This window comes from Elgaria multicarinata, chromosome 1 (genome assembly GCF_023053635.1).
Source record: "Elgaria multicarinata webbii isolate HBS135686 ecotype San Diego chromosome 1, rElgMul1.1.pri, whole genome shotgun sequence".
Lineage (NCBI taxonomy): Eukaryota > Metazoa > Chordata > Lepidosauria > Squamata > Anguidae > Elgaria > Elgaria multicarinata.
Genome location: NC_086171.1, coordinates 208,506,403 through 208,526,590, shown reverse-complemented (window position 1 = coordinate 208,526,590; position 20,188 = coordinate 208,506,403). Strand labels below are relative to the sequence as shown.

The following is a 20,188-nucleotide window of genomic DNA, read 5'->3' as shown; positions in this document are numbered from 1 at the left end:
AGCTCCCTCTGTTGGAATCTGTGTGTACTTAGGAGTTGGTTTTGTTGCCAGTTGTTCTGTTTCTTTGGAATACAGGGGAGAACAACCCTCAAATTGTAGACCATTTTAAAAAATTATGAACTTACTAGTTTCTTGCTTACAGTTATAGGACAATAGCAGAAAAGAAAGAAAAATACACAGTACCAAAGTAAATGGAAGGGGAAGCCAGCTTCATATCCCACAACTACAAAATGAAGTCAATGGTAGACACAGTTTCAGCTAGGAATTTGCCCTGCTCCCGCCGCCCCATATCTGAATGGTGCAACTCCATTTCGTCAAGACTTAAAATCATGCACTCACACACACATATTTAGAGCGCAATCTTATACATGTTTAGACAGGAAAAAAATCCTAAAAATCAGGGATGCTAAAAGTTGTAGGACTTTTTCTGTCTATTGCATAGGATTCTGCCCTTATGCGATTTTAAGGGTGGAACGCTACCAAGGTGGCATACAAGAGAAAAGAAACAGTACAAAACAATGCAGTTCAATAAAAACAGCAATCACAGTTAAAACTAGCAGCCCAAACTTTAGGGAAAGGCCAATGAGAACAAGTAGGGCTTTAGAGCTTTCCTGAAGACCTGCAAAGGAGGAGCCTGATGAATCCCCAATTAAAGCTCATTCCAGAGGTGTGGGGCCGTTACCAAAAAGGCCCTCTTCCCTTGTACACACCAACCTAACTGCCCTTGACAGCAAGCGAGAAGGGCCTCTGTTGATGATCTCAGAGTGCAGGTAGGCTGGTCCAGGGGGATAGAGTTATTCAATTAAATTAGGCTTAAATCATTCAGGGCTTTAATGGTTAAAACTAGCACTTTAATTTGGGCTCGGAGATACACTGGCAACCAATGCAACTAGCCCAGTATCAGCGTCATAGGTGCTGACCACCCAGCCTATACCAATATTCAGGGTGCCATATTCTGCACCAGCTGAAGTTTCCAAAACCATCTTCAAAGGCAGCCCCACGTAGAGCGTATTGCAGTTGTCCAGCCTGGCAAAACAACTAAAATAACCAAGGGACTAGAGCAGCTCCTATAAAGAAAGGTTACTACAACTGGATTTGCTTAGAGTGAGGAGCTGGACATCAGGAAAAACTTCCTGACTGTTAGAGCAGTACGACAATGGAATCAGTTACCTGGGGAGGTTGTGGGCTCTCCCACACTGGAGGCCTTCAAGAGGCAGCTGGACAACCATCTGTCAGGGATGCTTTAGGGTGGATTCCTGCGTTGAGCAGGGGGTTGGACTCGATGGCCTTGTAGGCCCCTTCCAACTCTGCTATTCTATGATTCGATGAGTGCCATGATAGCGGTGCACAACATTATACATGGCATGGAGAATGTGAAGAAGGGGGTGTCTTTCTCTCTCATAATACCAGAACCTGGGGTCATCACCTGAAGCTGAATGGTGGGAGATTCAGGACAGGTAAAAGGAAGGACTTCCAAACTGTGCAGAGTTAATCTTTCTACTACTAGATGTACTGATGGCCACCAATTTGGAAGGCTTTAAAAGGGAGTTGGATAAATTCCTGGAGGAGGAGGCGATCAATGGCTACTAGTGCTGATGGCTATATGCTACCTCCAATTTCAGAGACAGTAAGCCTATATGTACCAGTTGCTGGGGAACATGGGTGGGAGGGTGCTTTTGCACTCATGTTCTATTTAGGGGTTTTATGTGAGCTGGTTGGCCATTGTGCGAACAGAACGCTGGACTAGATGGACCTTGGTCTGATCCAGCAGGGCTCTTCTTAGGTTCTTTGAACTGAACTTGTTCATTTAAATAAGACAACGGACTGCCTGGTTTTGTCTCCTTCTTTGATTTTGTTTATTTTTGATGGACAAGATTCAGAAAACAACTTGGTGGTGGTTGTCTTTTTGTTCTTTTATTTTAAAAAGGCACCCATCTTCCAGGATCCAAAAATAGCTACCTCAAAAGGCACAGCCTATATGAAACTCGTGCATCCCAACGTTGCATAGATTATGTCAGTAGAAAGGTTACATTTACAGACAGTGAACAAATGAGGTCATTTACTCAACTGGTAGCTGCCATGGGGACAAGTGCAAGAAGCATTCAAATATTTCAACATGAGAATACACTTTAGGCCGAACGGGTTTACAATGAATTCGCAGCTGCCCGTCCCCCGCTCTAATATAAGATGCAACATATCCGTGTCCTGGAGTCATGACGCTTGTAGTTTCTCCGTCTCCACATCACTGGCTGCTAGTGGTAGGGACTGAGGAATCATGGGTTGTCATGATGTCAGGACACAGGAAGTAGTATTCGATGTTACCAACGGAAAAGGGCGGAACTATTTATTTATTTATTTATTATTTATTACATTTATATACCGCCCATAGCCGAAGCTCTCTGGGCAGTTTACAAATTATGTGCTTGTGAAGGCAATCGGTAGGTACATAGATCTATGAACTAAAAAATCATAGAAAATCTTGGATGATAGTTTAGGTCTGACCTCTGAGATGCTATCCATTCACAGCTGGCTCTACCTGCAGGGATTCAAAGTGATGTTCAGAGCTGCTGTTCTTAGTAGTCCAGAGGAGTCAGATGCTTCAGGATGTGATGGTTCCTGCCAGTCCACAAGCTATGGGTGTGTGGGCTGTGCAGTTCTTTGCATGGATAGTTTCCCCAAACTGAGTACGGCGGTATGCGGCATAAGTTTCCCCCCGCCGGCGGCCATCTTTAATCTCGTGATGGAGGAACTAGACACGCAGCTAACATTTTCAGCAGCAGCAGCACATTTATCGTAACACTTCGCTCGGCCTTAGGCGGCTCTACAACCCTGTCTCTTCTTGAGTGCTGAGAGGTGCATAAGCTGCTTCTCTGTTAGTTCCTGGAACATTCAAGGAAGTAGTGAATATGATCCCAAGGAACCACAGAAAGGCATTTTCTACACCAGCCCAAAAATCTGGGCTTGTCACAGCTGAGTCCCTTTGCATTCAAATGATGCACAGGGACCCCCGGGAGGAAGGAGGGACAAGAACGGGTTTTCCCAGGGAGAAGTACTCCCTGGAAAAACCCGATTCTCCCAGGATGTCGCACCTGCATGTGGACTAAGGGGAGGACCTTGTGAGATCCTCCCCCATCCCTCCCGCTACACTGGTATGGTGTAGAAAGGGAGAAAGACTTAAGGCTTTGAAATCCAGGCTACACAAATGTAATCCCAGGCTGCCTGCAGAACCCTTCCCATTGTTGTTCAGTGACCCTCAACCTACAGAACCTGACCTCTAAACCAGTCCTTTTGTACATCTGGCTTTTACTCATTCCAACGAAGGCTAAGGCACAAGTGGCTGAGTTAAGGACTGGTTCTGTTACCATTCACAGTAATTTAGGCACTGGAGGAAAAATACAACCTGACAGACTTGGAGATATAATTTCTTTTAAAGGGTGGAGGCATAAAGAGGGTTTTCATTAAGCTAGAGACACAGTTCCCAAAATGCAAGACACTTCTCCCTTGATTTATTCCAACCCGTCTTTCACATGAACTTTGATCTAGGCTGGGAACAGACGGCCTGTTTCCCATAAGCCCCGTATGAGCTCATCCTTCCACGTTGTTCAACAGTTCTGGTGGGAATGCATAGAGATTCTTTGCTCCGCTGGGTCCATAAGTCACTCTACGGGCCCACATGGATCTGTGCTTTCTAAATGTTGATGCTTCTGCCTCGGAGTCTTTGGATGGGCACGAGGACAGGCAATCTAAGCTGGTTTACCGTGTCTTTTCTATAACACAATCCTGGAACAGCATTTTTGGTCTTCATGCAATCCTCAAGTAAATTCTCAATAGGGTTACATCTAAAGTGTTCGTAGCGCTTGCCATTTTTTATTTTATTTTTTTCTCTACTGGCTTTTGTAAATGGCCAGATCAGCACTCTGGTGCTCGTGTGATATAACAGTAAAACACAGCCTCCAGAGAACAATAAAATAAAATAGAACTTGACTCTGAAAATACACAGTGTGTGCGGGTGTGGGCATGGGTATGCGTCCACTAGACGCCACTTGCTCCCTGGCCGAAGCACCACGTGGCTCTTCCTCCTGGGGCTTCAGCTGTGGACCAGGCTTCGCTGCACACTGTTTTGCTCATCCTGTGGCTTCCCCACTGGGGGAAACAGGGTCAGCCAAGTCCCTCTCAGCATAGGAGCAAAGGGGAGTTGGGCTTGTTCAACTGCACTGTTGTCTGGCATTTCTCTAGCTAGGGAAGTCCAAATGAAGCATAATCTCTCTCCCCACTGCCACCAAACGGAACCCTCCCCAACTGGGAAAGGAAGCAGCAGCACGGAGAATTCCTACTGTTATCTCTGAACTGTGATTGGAAATAACAGCAGGGACTTCTCTCCATGTCTCCTCCCCAAGCTCCCGGTAGCTGCTCCAATAGCAGTGAAGGTTGAGGATCCAGGGAGCAAGGCCCATGGAGGCAGACCAAGCCCCCAAGAGCCAAAGGTGGAACATCCCTGGGCCAGAGGTACCACTGAATAACAAAAACCCAAGTAATTATTGCACACATAAAGCCATCATCTGGACATCTCCAAGTTACAGCTGAGAAAACTCAAAGGAGTTTCAGGCATGTTTGTATGGATGGGAAATTCACAGCAATGGCTTCAGGGGCTCTGAAACAGAACATTAAAATCATAAGTACGGGGTGGGTGGGGGGAACCCTCCTGTTTTCACATGTTTCAAGTGCAACCTCAAGGACGGTGGCAGAAAATAAATCCTCTTTCTTACGGACGGAGTCAGTCCAAGTTCTTCCTGCTTCCAAGAAAAGGGACCAATGAGCTACATCTGGTGAAGTGCGGTGGGTTTTTTTGGTGATTCTTTGACATTTAAACAACATTATCCCAATAGAAAAAGGAACCAAAGTCTGCCAACAGCACAGCGTGACCATCTTGCAGGTCAGCAGCAAAACGGGTGAAATGCTGCACCAACAAAATGGAGTTTGGAAAGGCCAGCAGGGGGCTCAATGCCCCATAGAATCAGTTTGTGAAGGTGTGGACTTCCTTCATTCCACAGCTAATAAAATTATTTCGGTGTCTAGGTTAAGTTCCGGTGTTTTGACTCTGATGCCTTTTGGTGCTTGCCTGATCTGGCCCAGGGATCAGCTTATAGGTCTACGAGGGCAGTGTTTGTGTCCACTCTTTGGGCTTTGCCAAAGACCAGAAACGTACAAAGCCCGAAGGCGTTCACCATTGCCACGAGATGGAAAACAGATACCCAAGAACCAGTGCTTTCGATCAGATGTCCAGCGAAGTACACACAAACGACACCTGTGTGCAGAGAGGAAGGAAGCTTTTAGCATGCCATACTAACAGTCCAGCCTTCCTTAACTTGGAATACAACTTCCATCACCGCCCACCATCATGCTCAATGGGGATTATGGGAGTTGTAGCCCAACACATCTACTAGGGCGCTAGGTTTGGGGATGGCAGAACTACCCTCTGCTCCAATCAGTTATCAATTTAGATCTATCTACATCTACACTACAAACTTGAACCTAATTGGCACAAATTCAGCTCGTGGCTTCCTCCCCAAGGAAGCCTGGGGAATGTAGTTTGGTTAGGATGCTGAGGACTGTGCAAATCAGGTAGATGGGCTACGTAATGAAATCCACAACTCCATCCCACCAGATTTTAGTCAAATAATGTACACAAGCCTCCCGTAGCCTTCCAAAAACAGCAGCTAAGGGGGGCATTGCAAAAGGTAAGGATTCCCCTCCTCCCCTGCTCCCCTGGAAGATCCACAAGATGGCCCGATGCTTCACATGGCGAATCAGGCCAATTCACAGATGATCAAGCCAAGCTCCATCCCCTAAACCAGCCTTCCTCAACCTGGGGCGCGCCAGATGTGTTGGACTACAACTCCCAGGACCCCTTTAATTCAACTGCTAGGATTGTTTGTTAGAGGTCACTAGCTGTCCTCACAGAACCACAATTCCCAGAATCCCCTGGGGTGAAGGAAGGCTCGATGAACCAATGTTAAGTTTGTAGTGTGAATACGCTCTTCGTGGAGGACTAATGTGGTGAGTGAACCAATTTCTGAGCAATAACCAGTGATATAGTGGTATGTTTTGAAGGATGGACACTCATCATGACCATCTACATAGCCACTCCCTCAAGCAGAGTCCAGATATTCTGGCAGCGGTATTGGTTTGTCTGTCGGGAGGAAATCTGGACTTTCTTGGGCCCGACGGTCCAGGCTCAACTTCCATTTGAGAGCTCAGCTGCGCTGTGTGACGCTTCCTGAAACCCAAGAACTCTACCAAATTTGTTTGTGCAAAATCGCAGGTGTGAATAGCGCAATTTTCACAAAATTGCAGCTGTAAATGGTGTGATTTGCGCAAATTAGACCATTTACGGCCACGATTTTGCACAAACTGCATTATTTATGCCTGCGATTCCCCTCCTCCCCTGCTCCCCTGGAAGATCCACAAGATGGCCCGATGCTTCACATGCCGAATCAGGCCAATTCACAGATGATCAAGCCAAGCTCCATCCCCTAAACCAGCCTTCCTCAACCTGGAGCGCTCCAGATGTGTTGGACTACAACTCCCAGAATGCCCCAGCCAGCTGCTGGGGCATTCTGGGAGTTGTAGTCCAACACATCTGGAGCGCCCCAGGTTGAGTAAGGCTCCCCTAAACGGATTCCTCCATCATTCCTAACTGATCTGTATCAACAAACCTGTTGTTATAGGGTGACCATATGGAAAGGAGGACTGGGCTCCTGTATCTTTAACAGTTGTAAAGAAAAGGGAATTTCAGCACGTGAGATTTGTATGTGCAGAGCACCTGGTGAAATCCCCTCTTCATCACAACAGCTAAAGCTGCAGGAGCCCTGCCCTCTTTTGTATCTGGTTACTCTAGTATAGGCCCTGCAGCTTTAACTGTTGTGATGAAGCAGAAATACCAACAGGTGCAGCCTGCATACAAATGACACCAGCTGAAATTCCCTTTTCTATGCAACCGTTAAAATACAGGAGTCCTGTGCTCCTTTCCATAGGGTCACCCTACCCAACCAAGTCCTTCAGGATTCTCCAGATGGCCACACCTTCTTCTCCTGGCCCCACCCCTGTTCTCCTGGCCACTGATCATTTATTGGCCAGGATTTCCATAGGTCACCCTACTGTTGTAACAGTTTGCTAGGAGCTGGTCTTAGGTACCGCTAGTGGGTCTTCACTGCCCATTCAGAACCAAGCCACCACAAAATACACTGCATTACAAGAGGGAACCATATATTGCTGTTGGGAGAATTCAATCCCCGCCCCCCCCCCCCCCCGCAACTAATTTGAGAATTGCAGCTAAATGCAGAGGGAGCAGGGAAGTCTAAGAAGGGGAGCGGGGGAAGATAATGTCCATGTTCCCACGAATCCAAAAGTGTGCCCACTGCAGTCCTGTGAGTTCCCTTGCGCCACGGACAATCACTTACCTAATAAGGCTCCACCAGTGTTTGCCACACCTGCGGAGAGAAAAGAAGGAAGCCACGGCATGACTCCAAAGAATCCTCTGATGCTTTCAATTCCGTGCCCCTTGTTTGCAGTTCTCTCTCCATACAGAGTGAAGGGTCAAAGCTGCCCAGCCCTGCCCGCCACGGTGGGCACACAGCCCCTACCGCTGGGGGCTCTGATGTGGCGCTTCCAAGGGAAGTGCCAATATGATTGGAAACGCTCATTTCTGGAAAGGGCAGGCCACACCCCTTCCGGAAATATGTGTTTCGGCTCATTTCAGTGCTTGTGCATGGAACTGCTACAACGTGGCTGCCAGTAACCGGGTCTGGCTGAGCATGTGCCGCTGCGGGTAGCCTGAGCTGCCCACAGAAGGGCAGCATTGGAGCCTGCCCAATCCCACCTACTATTCCCTCTTCTCCCATACTTCAGGCCAGGCCTCTCCCGCTCTGTCTATCAGCCTACTTCTCCATCAAGTCCTTTTTTCAAGGATCCCTTAGAATCATAGAATCATAGAATAGCAGAGTTGGAAGGGGCCTACAAGGCCATCGAGTCCAACCCCCTGCTCAATGCAGGAATCCACCCTAAAGCATCCCTGGCAGATGGTTGTCCAGCTGCCTTTTGAAGGACTCTAGTGTGGGAGAGCCCACAACCTCCCCAGGTAACTGATTCCATTGTCGTACTGCTCTAACAGTCAGGAAGTTTTTCCTGATGTCCAGCCGGAATCTGGCTTCCTTTAACTTGAGCCCGTTATTCCGTGTCCTGCACTCTGGGAGGATTGAGAAGAGAAGCCCTTCTTTAGCAAAGCCTTCCCTGAACGACTTTAGCCTCCTGCTACCTCCATTGCCACCCGGTGCTCCCAAAACCGATGGTGTTCAACCCTCAACACACCCACCCTTCCTAGCTCCATCCACGCAAGTGCCTCCCAGAAGGCGATATAAAAAGAAATGAAGCTGAGAGGTAAGTCTTCAAGGCAACACCATTCACCTCCGGCCATCCATCAACATCCGACAAGACAGCTTGAGTAATCCAGACCGCCACATGCAGAGAGCAGGTGCACATGACTCACAGAGAGCACACGCTCACGGTTGCTTAACATGGATTAATTTACCCCTTAACCTTGTCATCTTTGATCTACTCTGATTGGCTGCTGGTGTAGGTAAAGAAAGTTTAAGGGCATAAGTGCTGTGTGTCAAGCCCTCCAAGATTAAGAAAAATTGGGCTTGGTAGAATTCTTACATATATCATGATCCCTGGGACTGCAGAATCTGGCCTAAACTATCAGCCAGAGAATGAAGGCTCACTGGGAGGACACTAGCCCGGCCCCCACACATTGGCCAGAGAAGAAACAGCGGCAGGGAGCTTGTTTCACTGTAAGAACCGGTACCTGAGTTCTGCTGCTGCTTCCCCCCCCCCTCCTTCCCTCCCAACCCTTTCCCTTTTGTGTCGTGTCTTTTAGGCTGTAAGCCTGACAGCAGGAATGGTCTCATTGTTTAGTTTTGCAAGCTGCCCTGGGAGCCTTTGGGGCTGAAGAGCAGGGTAAAAATACAGGGGCTCAGTTCAGACAACACACTTCTCAACAGAGGGAAATCTCCATGCAATGGTGGAGGTTTTTTTGGAGAAACACTCCACGCTGAATATCCACACTGTGCAGAGAAGAGTTCCTGCACAACCGTTGTGTGGCGTGTTGTGCTCGATTGAGTTTTCCATTGCATTGAGTTGACTTTTCCCACTGGCTACGGAGTTCCCTGGCAAGAGCAGTGAAAGGAGCGAGTGCCGCTCTAGGAGAGCTGCAAGGATTGGGGTTTTTTTGCAGCAATGGCTGATGGGATACCGTCAGGAGGACCGGGAGAGGAGAGAGAGCTGAGGAACTGTCAATCAAATGGCATGTTGACTTTTACTCAACTCCACAAGAACCCACAGTCACACAACAATGGAGTGAGAACACGTTGGGTGGGGAGCACCCCTTAAAAACTCAACCATCAAATGGAGTTTTCACACTGCGTTGACTAACATGCTGTCTGAACTGAGCCTGTAAGTAAGTAAGTAAATAAAACCATGGAGAGCGCAGTCTGGCCCATGTGCCTCAGCACTTCGTTCCATGCTTGCATAAATGAGTTATTTGTTCTGGTTGAATACAAAAGGAGGGAATCATTTATCCTCACCAAACAATAAGCCGGCACATGAAGGAGCCAGATCCTGTATATTGACCGAGATCCCACTGTTCAGGAGGAAAAAAAAAAAGTTACAAGTTCAGGAATTAAGAGCAAGGCTAGAGAAAGGAAGCAGTTATTCAGACTGCTAATTTTTGAAAAGTGCCTCGTGTGGCGCAGAGCGGTAAAGCAGCAGTTTCTACAGCTGAAACTCTCCCCATGGCCTGAGTGCGATCCCAGCAGAAGCTGGTTTCAGGCAGCTGGCTCGGGTCGACTCAGCCTTCCATCCTCCCGAGGTCGGTAAAATGAGTACCCAGTTAGCTGGGGGAAAAGGTAATAACGGCCGGGGAAGGCAACGGCAAACCACCCCGCTATAAGGCCTGCCAAGAAAACATCAGCGAAAGCTGGCGTCCCTCCAAGAGTCAGTAATGACTCAGTGCTTGCACGAGAGGTTCCTTCCTTCCTTCCTTGAATACCACTGCACTATAGAAGGACGTGGGCTTAATTAGAAAGAAAGCCACTATTCATCACCTCCTTCCCCAAGGAATGCCGTGCAACAAACATCCTTACAACGACCTTGTGGGTTAGGCAAAGGGATATTGACTTTCCTGAATCTAGGCGGCCCATTCATGGCTGAGCAGAGAACTGAAGTCAGTGCTCCTCCATCCAAGTTCACCTGCCAAGCCCCCTGGCTCGCCGGTGCCACACTCGCACGGGATTCTATAGGAGCCATTCATTTAAGAGAACGTGCTACTACCTGTGGTTGAAGGTCTGAAATCCAATGCAGGCAGATGCGAACACAACCGCTCGGCAAAAACTGGAGGTGTAGCCTATGCCCAAGGCGAAGATGCTGGATACACCTGAGCCAACGAACTCAGAGAAGAAGGGAAAGGAAATATAAGATTTAGCTAACTGTGGTTTTATTTATTTATTTATTTATTTATTTATTTATTTATTTATTTATATAGCACCATCAATGTACATGGTGCTGTACAGAGTAAAACAATAAAAGAAGAAGACCCTACTGCATAGGCTTACATTCTAATAAAATCATAATAAAACAATAAGAAAGGGAAGGGAATGCACCAGACAGGCACAGAGGAGAGTAAAAATAACAGTATAAAAGTAAGGTCAAAATCAAGTTCTAAAAGCTTTAGAAAAGAGAAAAGTTTTGAGCTCAGCTTTCAAAACGGTGATTGAACTTGTGGTTCGCAAATGTTCTGGAAGAGAATTCCAGGCGTAAAGGGCAGCGAGAGAAAACGGACGAAGCCGAGCAAGAGAAGTAGAGACCCTTGGGTGGGTAAGAAACATGGCATTCGATGAGCGAAGAGCACAAGTGGGGCAATAGTGTGAGATGTGAGAAGAAAGATAGGAAGGAGCTAGACTGTGGCAAGCTTTGAAAGTCAACAGGAGAAGCTTATTTTGGACTCTGAGATGAATTGGAAGCCAATGAAGAGATTTCAGAAGTGGAGTAACATGGTAGTGGGATGATAGTGGGATGGCTACCTTTATACAGCAGATTCAGTATCACCTGACCATTCCGTTACCACTATCAGCCCCAAGAATCCACTGTAGGGATGGACAAATCATATAAAATCCACTCCGTCTACATTGCCTGGATTGTCAGGTGCCTTCTACTCCATTGTCAGCTCATTGGCGGAACCACATTTTTCCCCATTACCCAAATTTACGCACATTCGCACTTGCGAAAATGCATGAAAAAAAACCCCACATGTAAATCCCCCCTCCACAATGTGCATTTTCATGCTTTCACCTAATTGAAAAACGTGCATTTTCTGCCAGTGGCTTTTTTTTGGGGGGGGGGATTTGATGCATTTTTCTACAACTAAATTTACACAAAATTCCAGAGAGTTAAAAAACAAAAAAGTGGGGAGGCTTCGCAAGTCTGTGGAATCCATGTGACTCGGGGAAAGCCGGTCCACTGCAGAATCTGCAGGTCGGATTCCTAGAAATCTGAACTTATTTGACTGCAGTGCAGATTTCTCCAGCATTCCTAATTCTGAGTGATGGGGCAGGCCACCTGGCCAATCCTGTGTATTCTTACTTGGAAATAAGTGTCGTTGAGTTCACTGAGACATACTGCCTCATAAACATCCACAGAATCACACAAAGGTGCTTGGGGTAACATGGTTTATTCTCTCCCCACCACCACCAGCACTATTTTTAACCTCACAACAACCCTACAAGGTAGGCCAACGAGAGACATACGTGATAAGTCCCAGATTACCCCATGAGTTTTACAGCTGAGCAGGGATTTCAACCCATGTCTTCCTGACCCATGTCGGACATGCTGGCTACTAACTCCACCACCATGGCTCTCATGCCAAGAACAATGTCCTCACAGATCTGCTCACAGGTGGAGACATAACACCACTGGCCCCACCTGTAGAACATCCAAGTTCTTCTCTCACCTGCATAAACTTGCGAACGGTGATCGCTTTATATCCTGGAAGCAGAAAGACAGACAGTCAAGGAATGCTGAGAACCGAGATCATCAGAGGCATCATAGGTTCTTGTATTATTATTATTATTATTATTATTTATTTATATAGCACCATCAATGTACATGGTGCTGTACAGAGTAAAACAGTAAATAGCAAGACCCTGCCGCATAGGCTTACAATCTATGTAAGTTGGAGTTGGAGAGGACTATGTACGTGTTGAACCTTCTTCATCCCGGGAGCTGAACTCCTTGTCGGAGAAGGTCTCAGAAGTGGATGAGGCCAAAGGGGCCAACATTACCAAAGATACTAGCATATTCTAGCTTAAACCTCGTCCTACAGGTAACTCAGCCTTAGGGGAGGCATCTCAATCTCTTAGAATGGAGGGGAAAGCTACACAAAAGCTGGAAATCTTGGCCAATAAATGATCAGTGGCCAGGAGAACAGGGGTGGGGCCAGGGGAAGAAGGTGTGGCCATCTGAAGAATCCTGAAGGACTCAGTTGGGTAGGGTGACCCTATGGAAAGGAGCACAGAGCTCCTGTATTTTAACAGTTGCATAGAAAAGGGAATTTCAGCAGGTGTCAGGAGGGCCTTCTACCAGGAAGAGGGCCTTCTCTGCTCTGGCACCCCGGCTGTGGAATGAGCTCCCTAAGGAGGTTCGCTTGGCACCTACATTATATGCTTTTAGACGCCAGGTGAAGACCTTTTTATTCTCCCAACATTTTAACAATCTATAAATACATTTTAACATGGTGTTTTAAATTTGTAATTTTGCACTGCTGCTGTTTTTATCTGGTTGAGCTTTTATATTGTATTTTATATTATGGTTTTATACTGTTGTTTTATACTTTGAATGGTTTTAATTTTTGTGAACAGCCCAGAGAGCTCCGGCTATTGGGCGGTATAGAAATGTAATAAATAAATAAATAAATAAATAAATAAAATAAATTCATCACAACAGTTAAAGCTGCCCTCTTTTGTATCTGGTCACTCTAGTATAGCTCCTGCAGCTTTACCTGTTGTGATGAAGAGGGGATTTCACTAGGTGCTCTACGCACACAAATGACACCTGCTGAAATTTCCTTTTCTATGCAAATATTAAAGATACAGGAGCCCTGTCCTCCTTTTCATATGGTCACCTACAGTTGGGCCAGGTCCAACATACAACTTCAGATTTCAAAACACTCAAAAAATACCAGAGTCCTCAAAACAGTAATGGGGCAAGTTTAAAGGTTTTCTAGGCTTCAAAAGCCCCCTGGAAGAGAATTGCCTGAAGGGCAGCAAGATGGAAGGAAGGTGAACCTTCCTAGGTAAGGAATTCCATCGTACATTGATGGTGCTATATAAATAAATAAATAAATAAATAAATAAATAATAATAATAATAATAATAATAATAATAATATTGGTGCCATCACAGAGAAGGCCCTGTCATGTGTAATCACCCCCTGCACATCCAGTGGGTGGGAAAACATGAAGCAGGGCCGCCTGAGGCTCATTTGAGAGCAAGCCGCCATTAAGATGCAGTTAGGTCTTAAAATGAAGAATGGTCCATGTTGCTACTAACATGTTTATATAGATCCTGTTCAGATGATATGCTAAGCCACAGTGGTTATGCATCTTGAGCTAAACATCATGGCTTAGCATGTCATGTGAAACATTCCTAACCATGGTGGCTACACAACCACAGAATTCTCCGAAATTCTCACCTCTCCCGGCCTCTTTTGCCAGAGTTTTCATTCCCACCACCACACATACACGCTGCTGAAAATTGAATAATTCGATTTTTCTGCACAGCACTACCAATTACCTTGATTGATGCATCGGTCAGAAAGGAATCCACTGAACAAACTCGTTGGGATGGCCACCAGCCACGGGACTACATTAAATATCCATCCCTGAAAGAAGCACAGAAAAATGCGCATTACCCAAACAGCTACTTTACTAGCAAAAGGCTAGAGAGAACTGGACTAGATATGAATCAACACTAGACAGCTATAAATAAATGGCCACCACGCTATGATCTGAGATTGCATTGCCTGCATGCCACATGTTTCCTGGGATGGTGTCATGCTGACAAAGGAACATTGGAAGCTAATATCTACCAAATCAGATCATTGATCTAGTACTCTCTACACATTTCTCAATGGTGGTTTTAGAACTCTGTGGTAGAAGGTTTACACCACCATTGAGAAAACACTCCACGCAGAATATCTATGTTGTGCAGAGGAGAGTTCCTGGACAACGGTTGTGTTGCGTGTCGTGTGGAGGGCTCCGTGGAGTTTTCCGTTGCATTTAGTTGACTTTTCCCACTGGCTACAGAATTCCTTGGCAAGAGTGGTGAAAGGAGCGAGTGCCGCTTTAGGAGAGCCACCAGGGTTGTTTTTTCGCAGCAATGGCTGATGGGATACCCTCAAGAGGTCCAGGGAGGAGAGAGGGCAGAGGAACTGTCAATCAAACATCACGATTGATTTTGCTCAACTCCACGACAGCCCACAGTCACACAACAGTGGACTTAGAACATGTGTGGGGAGTACCCCCTAAAAACTCAACCGCTGAATGGAGTTTTCACACTGCATTGACTAACGTGTTGTCTGAACTGAGCCACTGTGGGTGTTTGGGCTGGGGCCAGCCCTACCATGAGGTAGAGTGAGACAGCCGCCTCAGGCAGCAGATGTGGGGAGATGGCAGCAAGGTATTGGATGAGACAGCTCTATGTGCCACGCGGCCTGCCTGATCTTCCTAAGTTCATAGAATCATAGAATAGCAGAGTTGGAAGGGGCCTACAAGGCCATCTAGTCCAACCCCCTGCTCAATGCAGGAATCCACCCTAAAGCATCCCTGACAGATGGTTGTCCAGCTGCCTCCAACTGCCTCTAGCTGTTAGGCTGCTGCCTTCAGACGCAATGGAGAACACTGTCCCATCTTCATATCAAAGAAAGATTCGACAGCCAATCCAGCTGGCATTTTGGACTGAACATAAGGGGAAGCAATCTCATCTTTTGCCACAGGCAGAAAAATATCTTGAGCCAGCCCTGATTCGGGCCCCTGCGTATGGACGGAGGCTTTCCAAAGGCATGTTCCCGGTGGTTCCACATGGACCTATGGTCTGATTGGAGTCCACCAGGAGAAGAGCCTTCAGTGTAGTGGCCCCCTTCCTACAGAATTCCCTGCCTCTGGAGGTCAGGCAGGCGCCAACATTGTATTGCTTCCGGGGCCTCCTGAAAACATTGTTGTTCCAGGAAGCTTTCCCTGAATGACCGGCTGTAGTTTTATCAGTAACAGAGTTTTTCTCAGAACTTAGTTCTTCTAAAAACTGCATTTTTTTTTAATTACGGTGTTTTTATTCTTTTATTCTTTTTGTTGTTCACCGCTCCAATGGATGGGTAGCGGTATACAAATACTGTTAATAAATAAATGACTTAGATGCTGAGAAACACCCATTTGTAAGGGGCGGTTCTGCATGCATGAAGTCACCAGTTCAATCCCTGTCTTCCCCAGGTAGGGCATGGAAAGGATCCTGCCTGAAACCCTGGACAGCCGTTGCTGCCAGTCAGTGTCGACAATATTTTTATTTATTTATTTTTATTTATTGCATTTGTATACCGCCCCATAGCCAAAGCTTTCTGGGAGGTTCACATGAGATAAAAACACTTAAAAATAATACGTATATATTTTTAAAAAACCACAAAAACATGCAATATATACATACATTTAAAACCACCACCACAACTTTAAAAACGATGAGCCAAAAAGCAATACTGGGCTACATTGACCAATGGTCTGGCTCAGAGTCAGTACAATGTAGCTTCCTACGTTCCTAAGGTAGGCACAATTCATGCGTCATGTGCCTGTGTAATCAGCAGGTGGTGCAATTTCACCATATTGAGCCTTCCGACCAAAGATTTAAACACATCGCCTCTCTATTCCTGCTTTATTTACCAACAGTAATTAAGTAACTGCCAGGTGCCAGGTGTAGCTTCCTCCGTAAGACATCAGCAAACAGTTTTACTAGACTTCTATACGTGACCAGATGGCTAGTGACATTGATGGAAGTACATAGCAGGATACACACAGACATACGTGATGCTCAAGTTACAGGAAGCCAGGTTCCATCTAGACGTCAGGAATGGAACCAGTGACCTAGGGAGGTTGTGGGTTCTCCCACCCTAGAGGCATTCAAGATGCACCTATACAGCCATCTGTCAGATATCCTTTAGGGTGGATTCCTGCATTGAGCAGGGGGTTGGACTAGATGGCCTTACAGGACCCTTCCAACTCTACTATTCTGTGATTCTATGCTTGTACAAGCACCATAGAATCATAGAATAGTAGAGTTGGAAGGGCTCTATAAGGCCATCGAGTCCAAAGCGAATGCAACCATAAATGCATGAAGTTTGCATGTAGTCAGAAAATTGCCTCTTCTTGCAGTGCAAGGAATTAACAAAAAAGGAGAACACCTGGGAGAGCTTGCAGCCAATAAGAATGGACCCAGGGGAAGCTGGTGGTATCCAACGTAAGTCCTACTTTGAGCAGATCCATGGACATGAATGGGACTTCCGTTAAACTAATATTGGATAAAAGCCAATGCTTATAATAAATATTAACGGAAACTAGAAGTGGCAGATGCCGCCCGGTATTTATTATTTATTTAGTTCCGTACTGCCCAATAGCCGAAGCTCTCTGGGCAGTTCACAAAAGTTAAAGCCGTAAAGTACAGCTTAAAAGTATAAAATATGGAAATTTAAACCTCAATGTAAAACCACAATATTTATTTATTTATTTTAGCCTGCACCGTTTTTGTGTTTTGCTTTCCCGTTTGTGCTGTACGTTTTTACTGTGCTGCAAACCGTCCGGAGATCTTTGGTTATTGATCGGTTTAAAAGTACAGGAAATAATAAATAAATAAATCTTGCTTGACTGCCTAGGAACATCAGATAGGGCTGGCGGGATGGTCAGATGGGCACCTGGCCGTTCTGTCGGGAGCAGGAAGCCATATCTATGCCCGGGGGTGGGGGTGGCAATCACAACCCCCCGACTGCCTTTTGCTTCCCCTTTTCGGACGCGACACCAGCTTACTTTTGAATCAGGAAACGTTTCCGTGAAGAAAGTCGGGAGCCAGGAGAGCAGGGTGAAAAAGGTGCTGGCTGCACACAGCTGGGCTATGATCACGGCCCTGGCGGCACACATGGGAAAATTCATGGTTAGGTAGGCACGGCCGATCATCAGGGTATATTTTTTTATTATTTATTTTATTATTGCATTTATATTAAAAGCTTGTCACACAGAGGAGGGCCAGGATCTCTTCTCAATCCTCCCAGAGTGCAGGACACGGGATAACGAGCTCAAGTTAAAGGAAGCCAGATTCCGGCTGGACATCAGGAGAAACTTCCTGACTGTTAGAGCAGTACGACAATGGAACCAGTTACCTAGGGAGGTGGTGGGCTCTCCCACACTAGAGGCCTTCAAGAGGCAGCTGGACAACCTTCTGTCAGGGATGCTTTAGGGTGGATTCCTGCATTGAGCAGGGGGTTGGACTCGATGGCCTTGTAGGTCCCGTCCAACTCTGCTATTCTATGATTCTATGATTCCACCTTTTTTCTTCCAAGGAACCCGAGGCAGCATACATAATCCTCCTCCTCTCCATTCTATCCTCACAACAACAGCCCTGTGAGGTGGGTTGGGCTGAGAGTGTGTGACTGGCCCAAAGTCACCCAGTGGGTTCCCATGGCCGAGTGGGGACTAGAACCCGGATCTCCCGACTCTCAGTCCAACACTCTAGCCACTACACCACACTGGCTTTATATGCATAAACATCACACAAAACACTTCAAAGAACCCACACAAGAGGAACTCCTGAAGGGCCTCAGCTCAGTGGTAGAGCACATGCTTTGCACATGGAAGATCCTGCATTCGGTCCCTCACATCTCTAGTGAAAAGGGGATCAGGTCATAGGGCAATGTGAAAGACTTCTGTGTAAGAGACACTGCAGCCCAAAGCTTTTCAGCAGCTGGGCACTTTTGGCATTTTGAGAGAGCATTGTGGGCGCTCTTGCAAAATGGCTGCCGGGGCAGGTGGGCTTGGCCACGCATAAAATGGCTGCCATGGGGGGGGGAGCATGGCCAGTTGGAAAGCACTCATTTCCCAGAAGGTAAACTGTAGAGACTAAGGGCCTTGCTAGACCTACCAGATAATCCGGTGGGGAGTCGGGACTAGGCTGCGCTGCAGCTAGCGCGCACTGTCGCCCCTAGCTAGACGTAAACACACGATGGGGTAAAGGAAAGCCCCGTCGCGTGCTCCAGTTTTTTTCAGCTTAAAGGGCCATGTGCGCAGGAGCGCACCAACGGAAAAGTAAGTAGTTTTTTTAAAAAAATAAAGGGTTCCCCGTTCCCCCGCCCTTGATTTCCCCCCCACAATATCTGATGCCCCCCCTGCCCGCTCGCTCACCCGTCCTCCCCCCGCTCGCCATGCCGTCCCCGTCTGCCATGCCCTGTCCCCACCTGCCATGCCCGTCCCCATTCTTCTTCCCCCCCGTCCGCCATGCCCGTCCCCGTTCTTCTTCCCCCCTCATCTCTCCTGCCGGGTCTGCTCTTTCCCCCGGCCCTCATCTCCCCCCCCCCCGTGATTCCCCCCCCTGACCCGATGGGCACAGCGCTCCTATGGAATGCTGTGCCCAGTGCGTGGCTTCTCCCGGCTACTTGCAAATAAGTGAGCAGCCGGGAAAAGCCACGGAAGTCGCTAGACTTTCCGCAGCCCCGGCCTCAGCCCGAGGCTGCGGAAAAGCCAGGCCATAAGCAGATCCGCTTATCCCGGGTCAAGGGAGGACTTCGCCTGGCCTGACCCCGGGATCACCTGTGCGTCACCTGGATGCACAGCAGGGAGCCCGGGCCTCACACCGGGCTAAGTCCTCGTCTAGCAACAGCCTAAAAGAAAGGTAACTTGGCCAAGAACCAAAGTACAAGGCAGAGGAGAAGGTCTGAGCTCCAAAATACAAAACCACTCATTTGAACTCAAATAAAGATGGCGCTGGAGGGCAGCGCTTCACTTCACAGCAGGCCTGCTTCCTAATTAATAATAAAAAAGTTGTTGTTGTTGTTATTTATATCCCGCCTTTTGCCCAATACTGGGCCTCAAGGTGGTCTTACAAAGTTTAAAACATACATTTTAAAACCTAGGAAAATAAATGTAAAAAAAAACCATGTTTAAAATACACAACAAAATTACAAGTCATTAACATAGATGGAGGGCCAGATTATTCCCCAAAGGCCTGCTGGAACAAACAAGTTTTAGCCTGCTTCCGAAAGCCCATCAAGGAGGGAGCCAGTCTAGCTTCCCAGGGAAGAGAGTTCCAAAGCACTGAGCAGCCATCGAAGACAATTAAACAATCTTAAGCATGAAAATAAACATCAAGGGGAGCAGGGACCCCAGTGGCCGGTAAGGGAGGTGGAGTGGACGATACTGGGATTGCTAGATGGTCAAACACTCAAGGCACAGGATTTGGGGTCCAATGAGGAAAGCAGAGAGGGAGATAGTCACAGTTCATCAATTAATTTGTGTGTGTGTGGAGAGAGAGATAGACCCTGTTCAGACAACACACTAAGCCACAGTGGTTAAGCATTTTGAGCTAAACATTATGGCTTAGCATGCTGTGTGAACTATTCCTAACCCTGGAATACATGCCCACGGTTTAAACCTGCTCACTGTTTGCTGAAAAAGGGTTGGCAGCCTAATCTAAAGTGACCATATGAAAAGGAGGACAGGGCTCCTGCACCTTTAACTGTTGTGATGAAGAGGGAATTTCACCAGGTTCTCCATATATACAAATGACACCTGCTGAAATTCCCTTTTCTATGCAAGTGTTAAAGATACAGGAGCCCTGTCCTCCTTTCCATAGGGTCACCCTACCTAACCATGGCTTAGTGTGTTGTCTGAACAGGCCCAGAGAGTGAATGAACGGCATCTGCGTAGATGCAGGAAGAAAAGTACGGACCGCTGATAGGCAATCAGGGTGTATCCTAGGGAAGACCATGTTGCCACTTCTGACACACATTTATATTTTCAAAACACATCTGATCTATCATAAGGTCCAGAAACTTA

General features: G+C 46.9%; 1 protein-coding gene across 1 annotated transcript in view; it reads right to left on the bottom strand.

Annotated features, from left to right (window-relative positions):
- Positions 1-3,126: 3,126 nt before the first annotated feature.
- SLC17A9 (solute carrier family 17 member 9) overlaps positions 3,127-20,188 on the bottom strand; it is a 39,338-nt gene continuing 22,276 nt past the window's right edge. The window contains exons 7-13 of the mRNA XM_063147014.1: positions 17,171-17,267; positions 13,902-13,989; positions 12,062-12,096; positions 10,387-10,502; positions 9,642-9,697; positions 7,461-7,490; positions 3,127-5,305 (exon numbers count right to left, since the gene is read on the bottom strand). Of these exons, the coding sequence (XP_063003084.1) occupies positions 5,142-5,305; positions 7,461-7,490; positions 9,642-9,697; positions 10,387-10,502; positions 12,062-12,096; positions 13,902-13,989; positions 17,171-17,267 (586 nt within the window). The 3' untranslated portion in view covers positions 3,127-5,141. The remainder of the gene's footprint in view (positions 5,306-7,460; positions 7,491-9,641; positions 9,698-10,386; positions 10,503-12,061; positions 12,097-13,901; positions 13,990-17,170; positions 17,268-20,188) is intronic.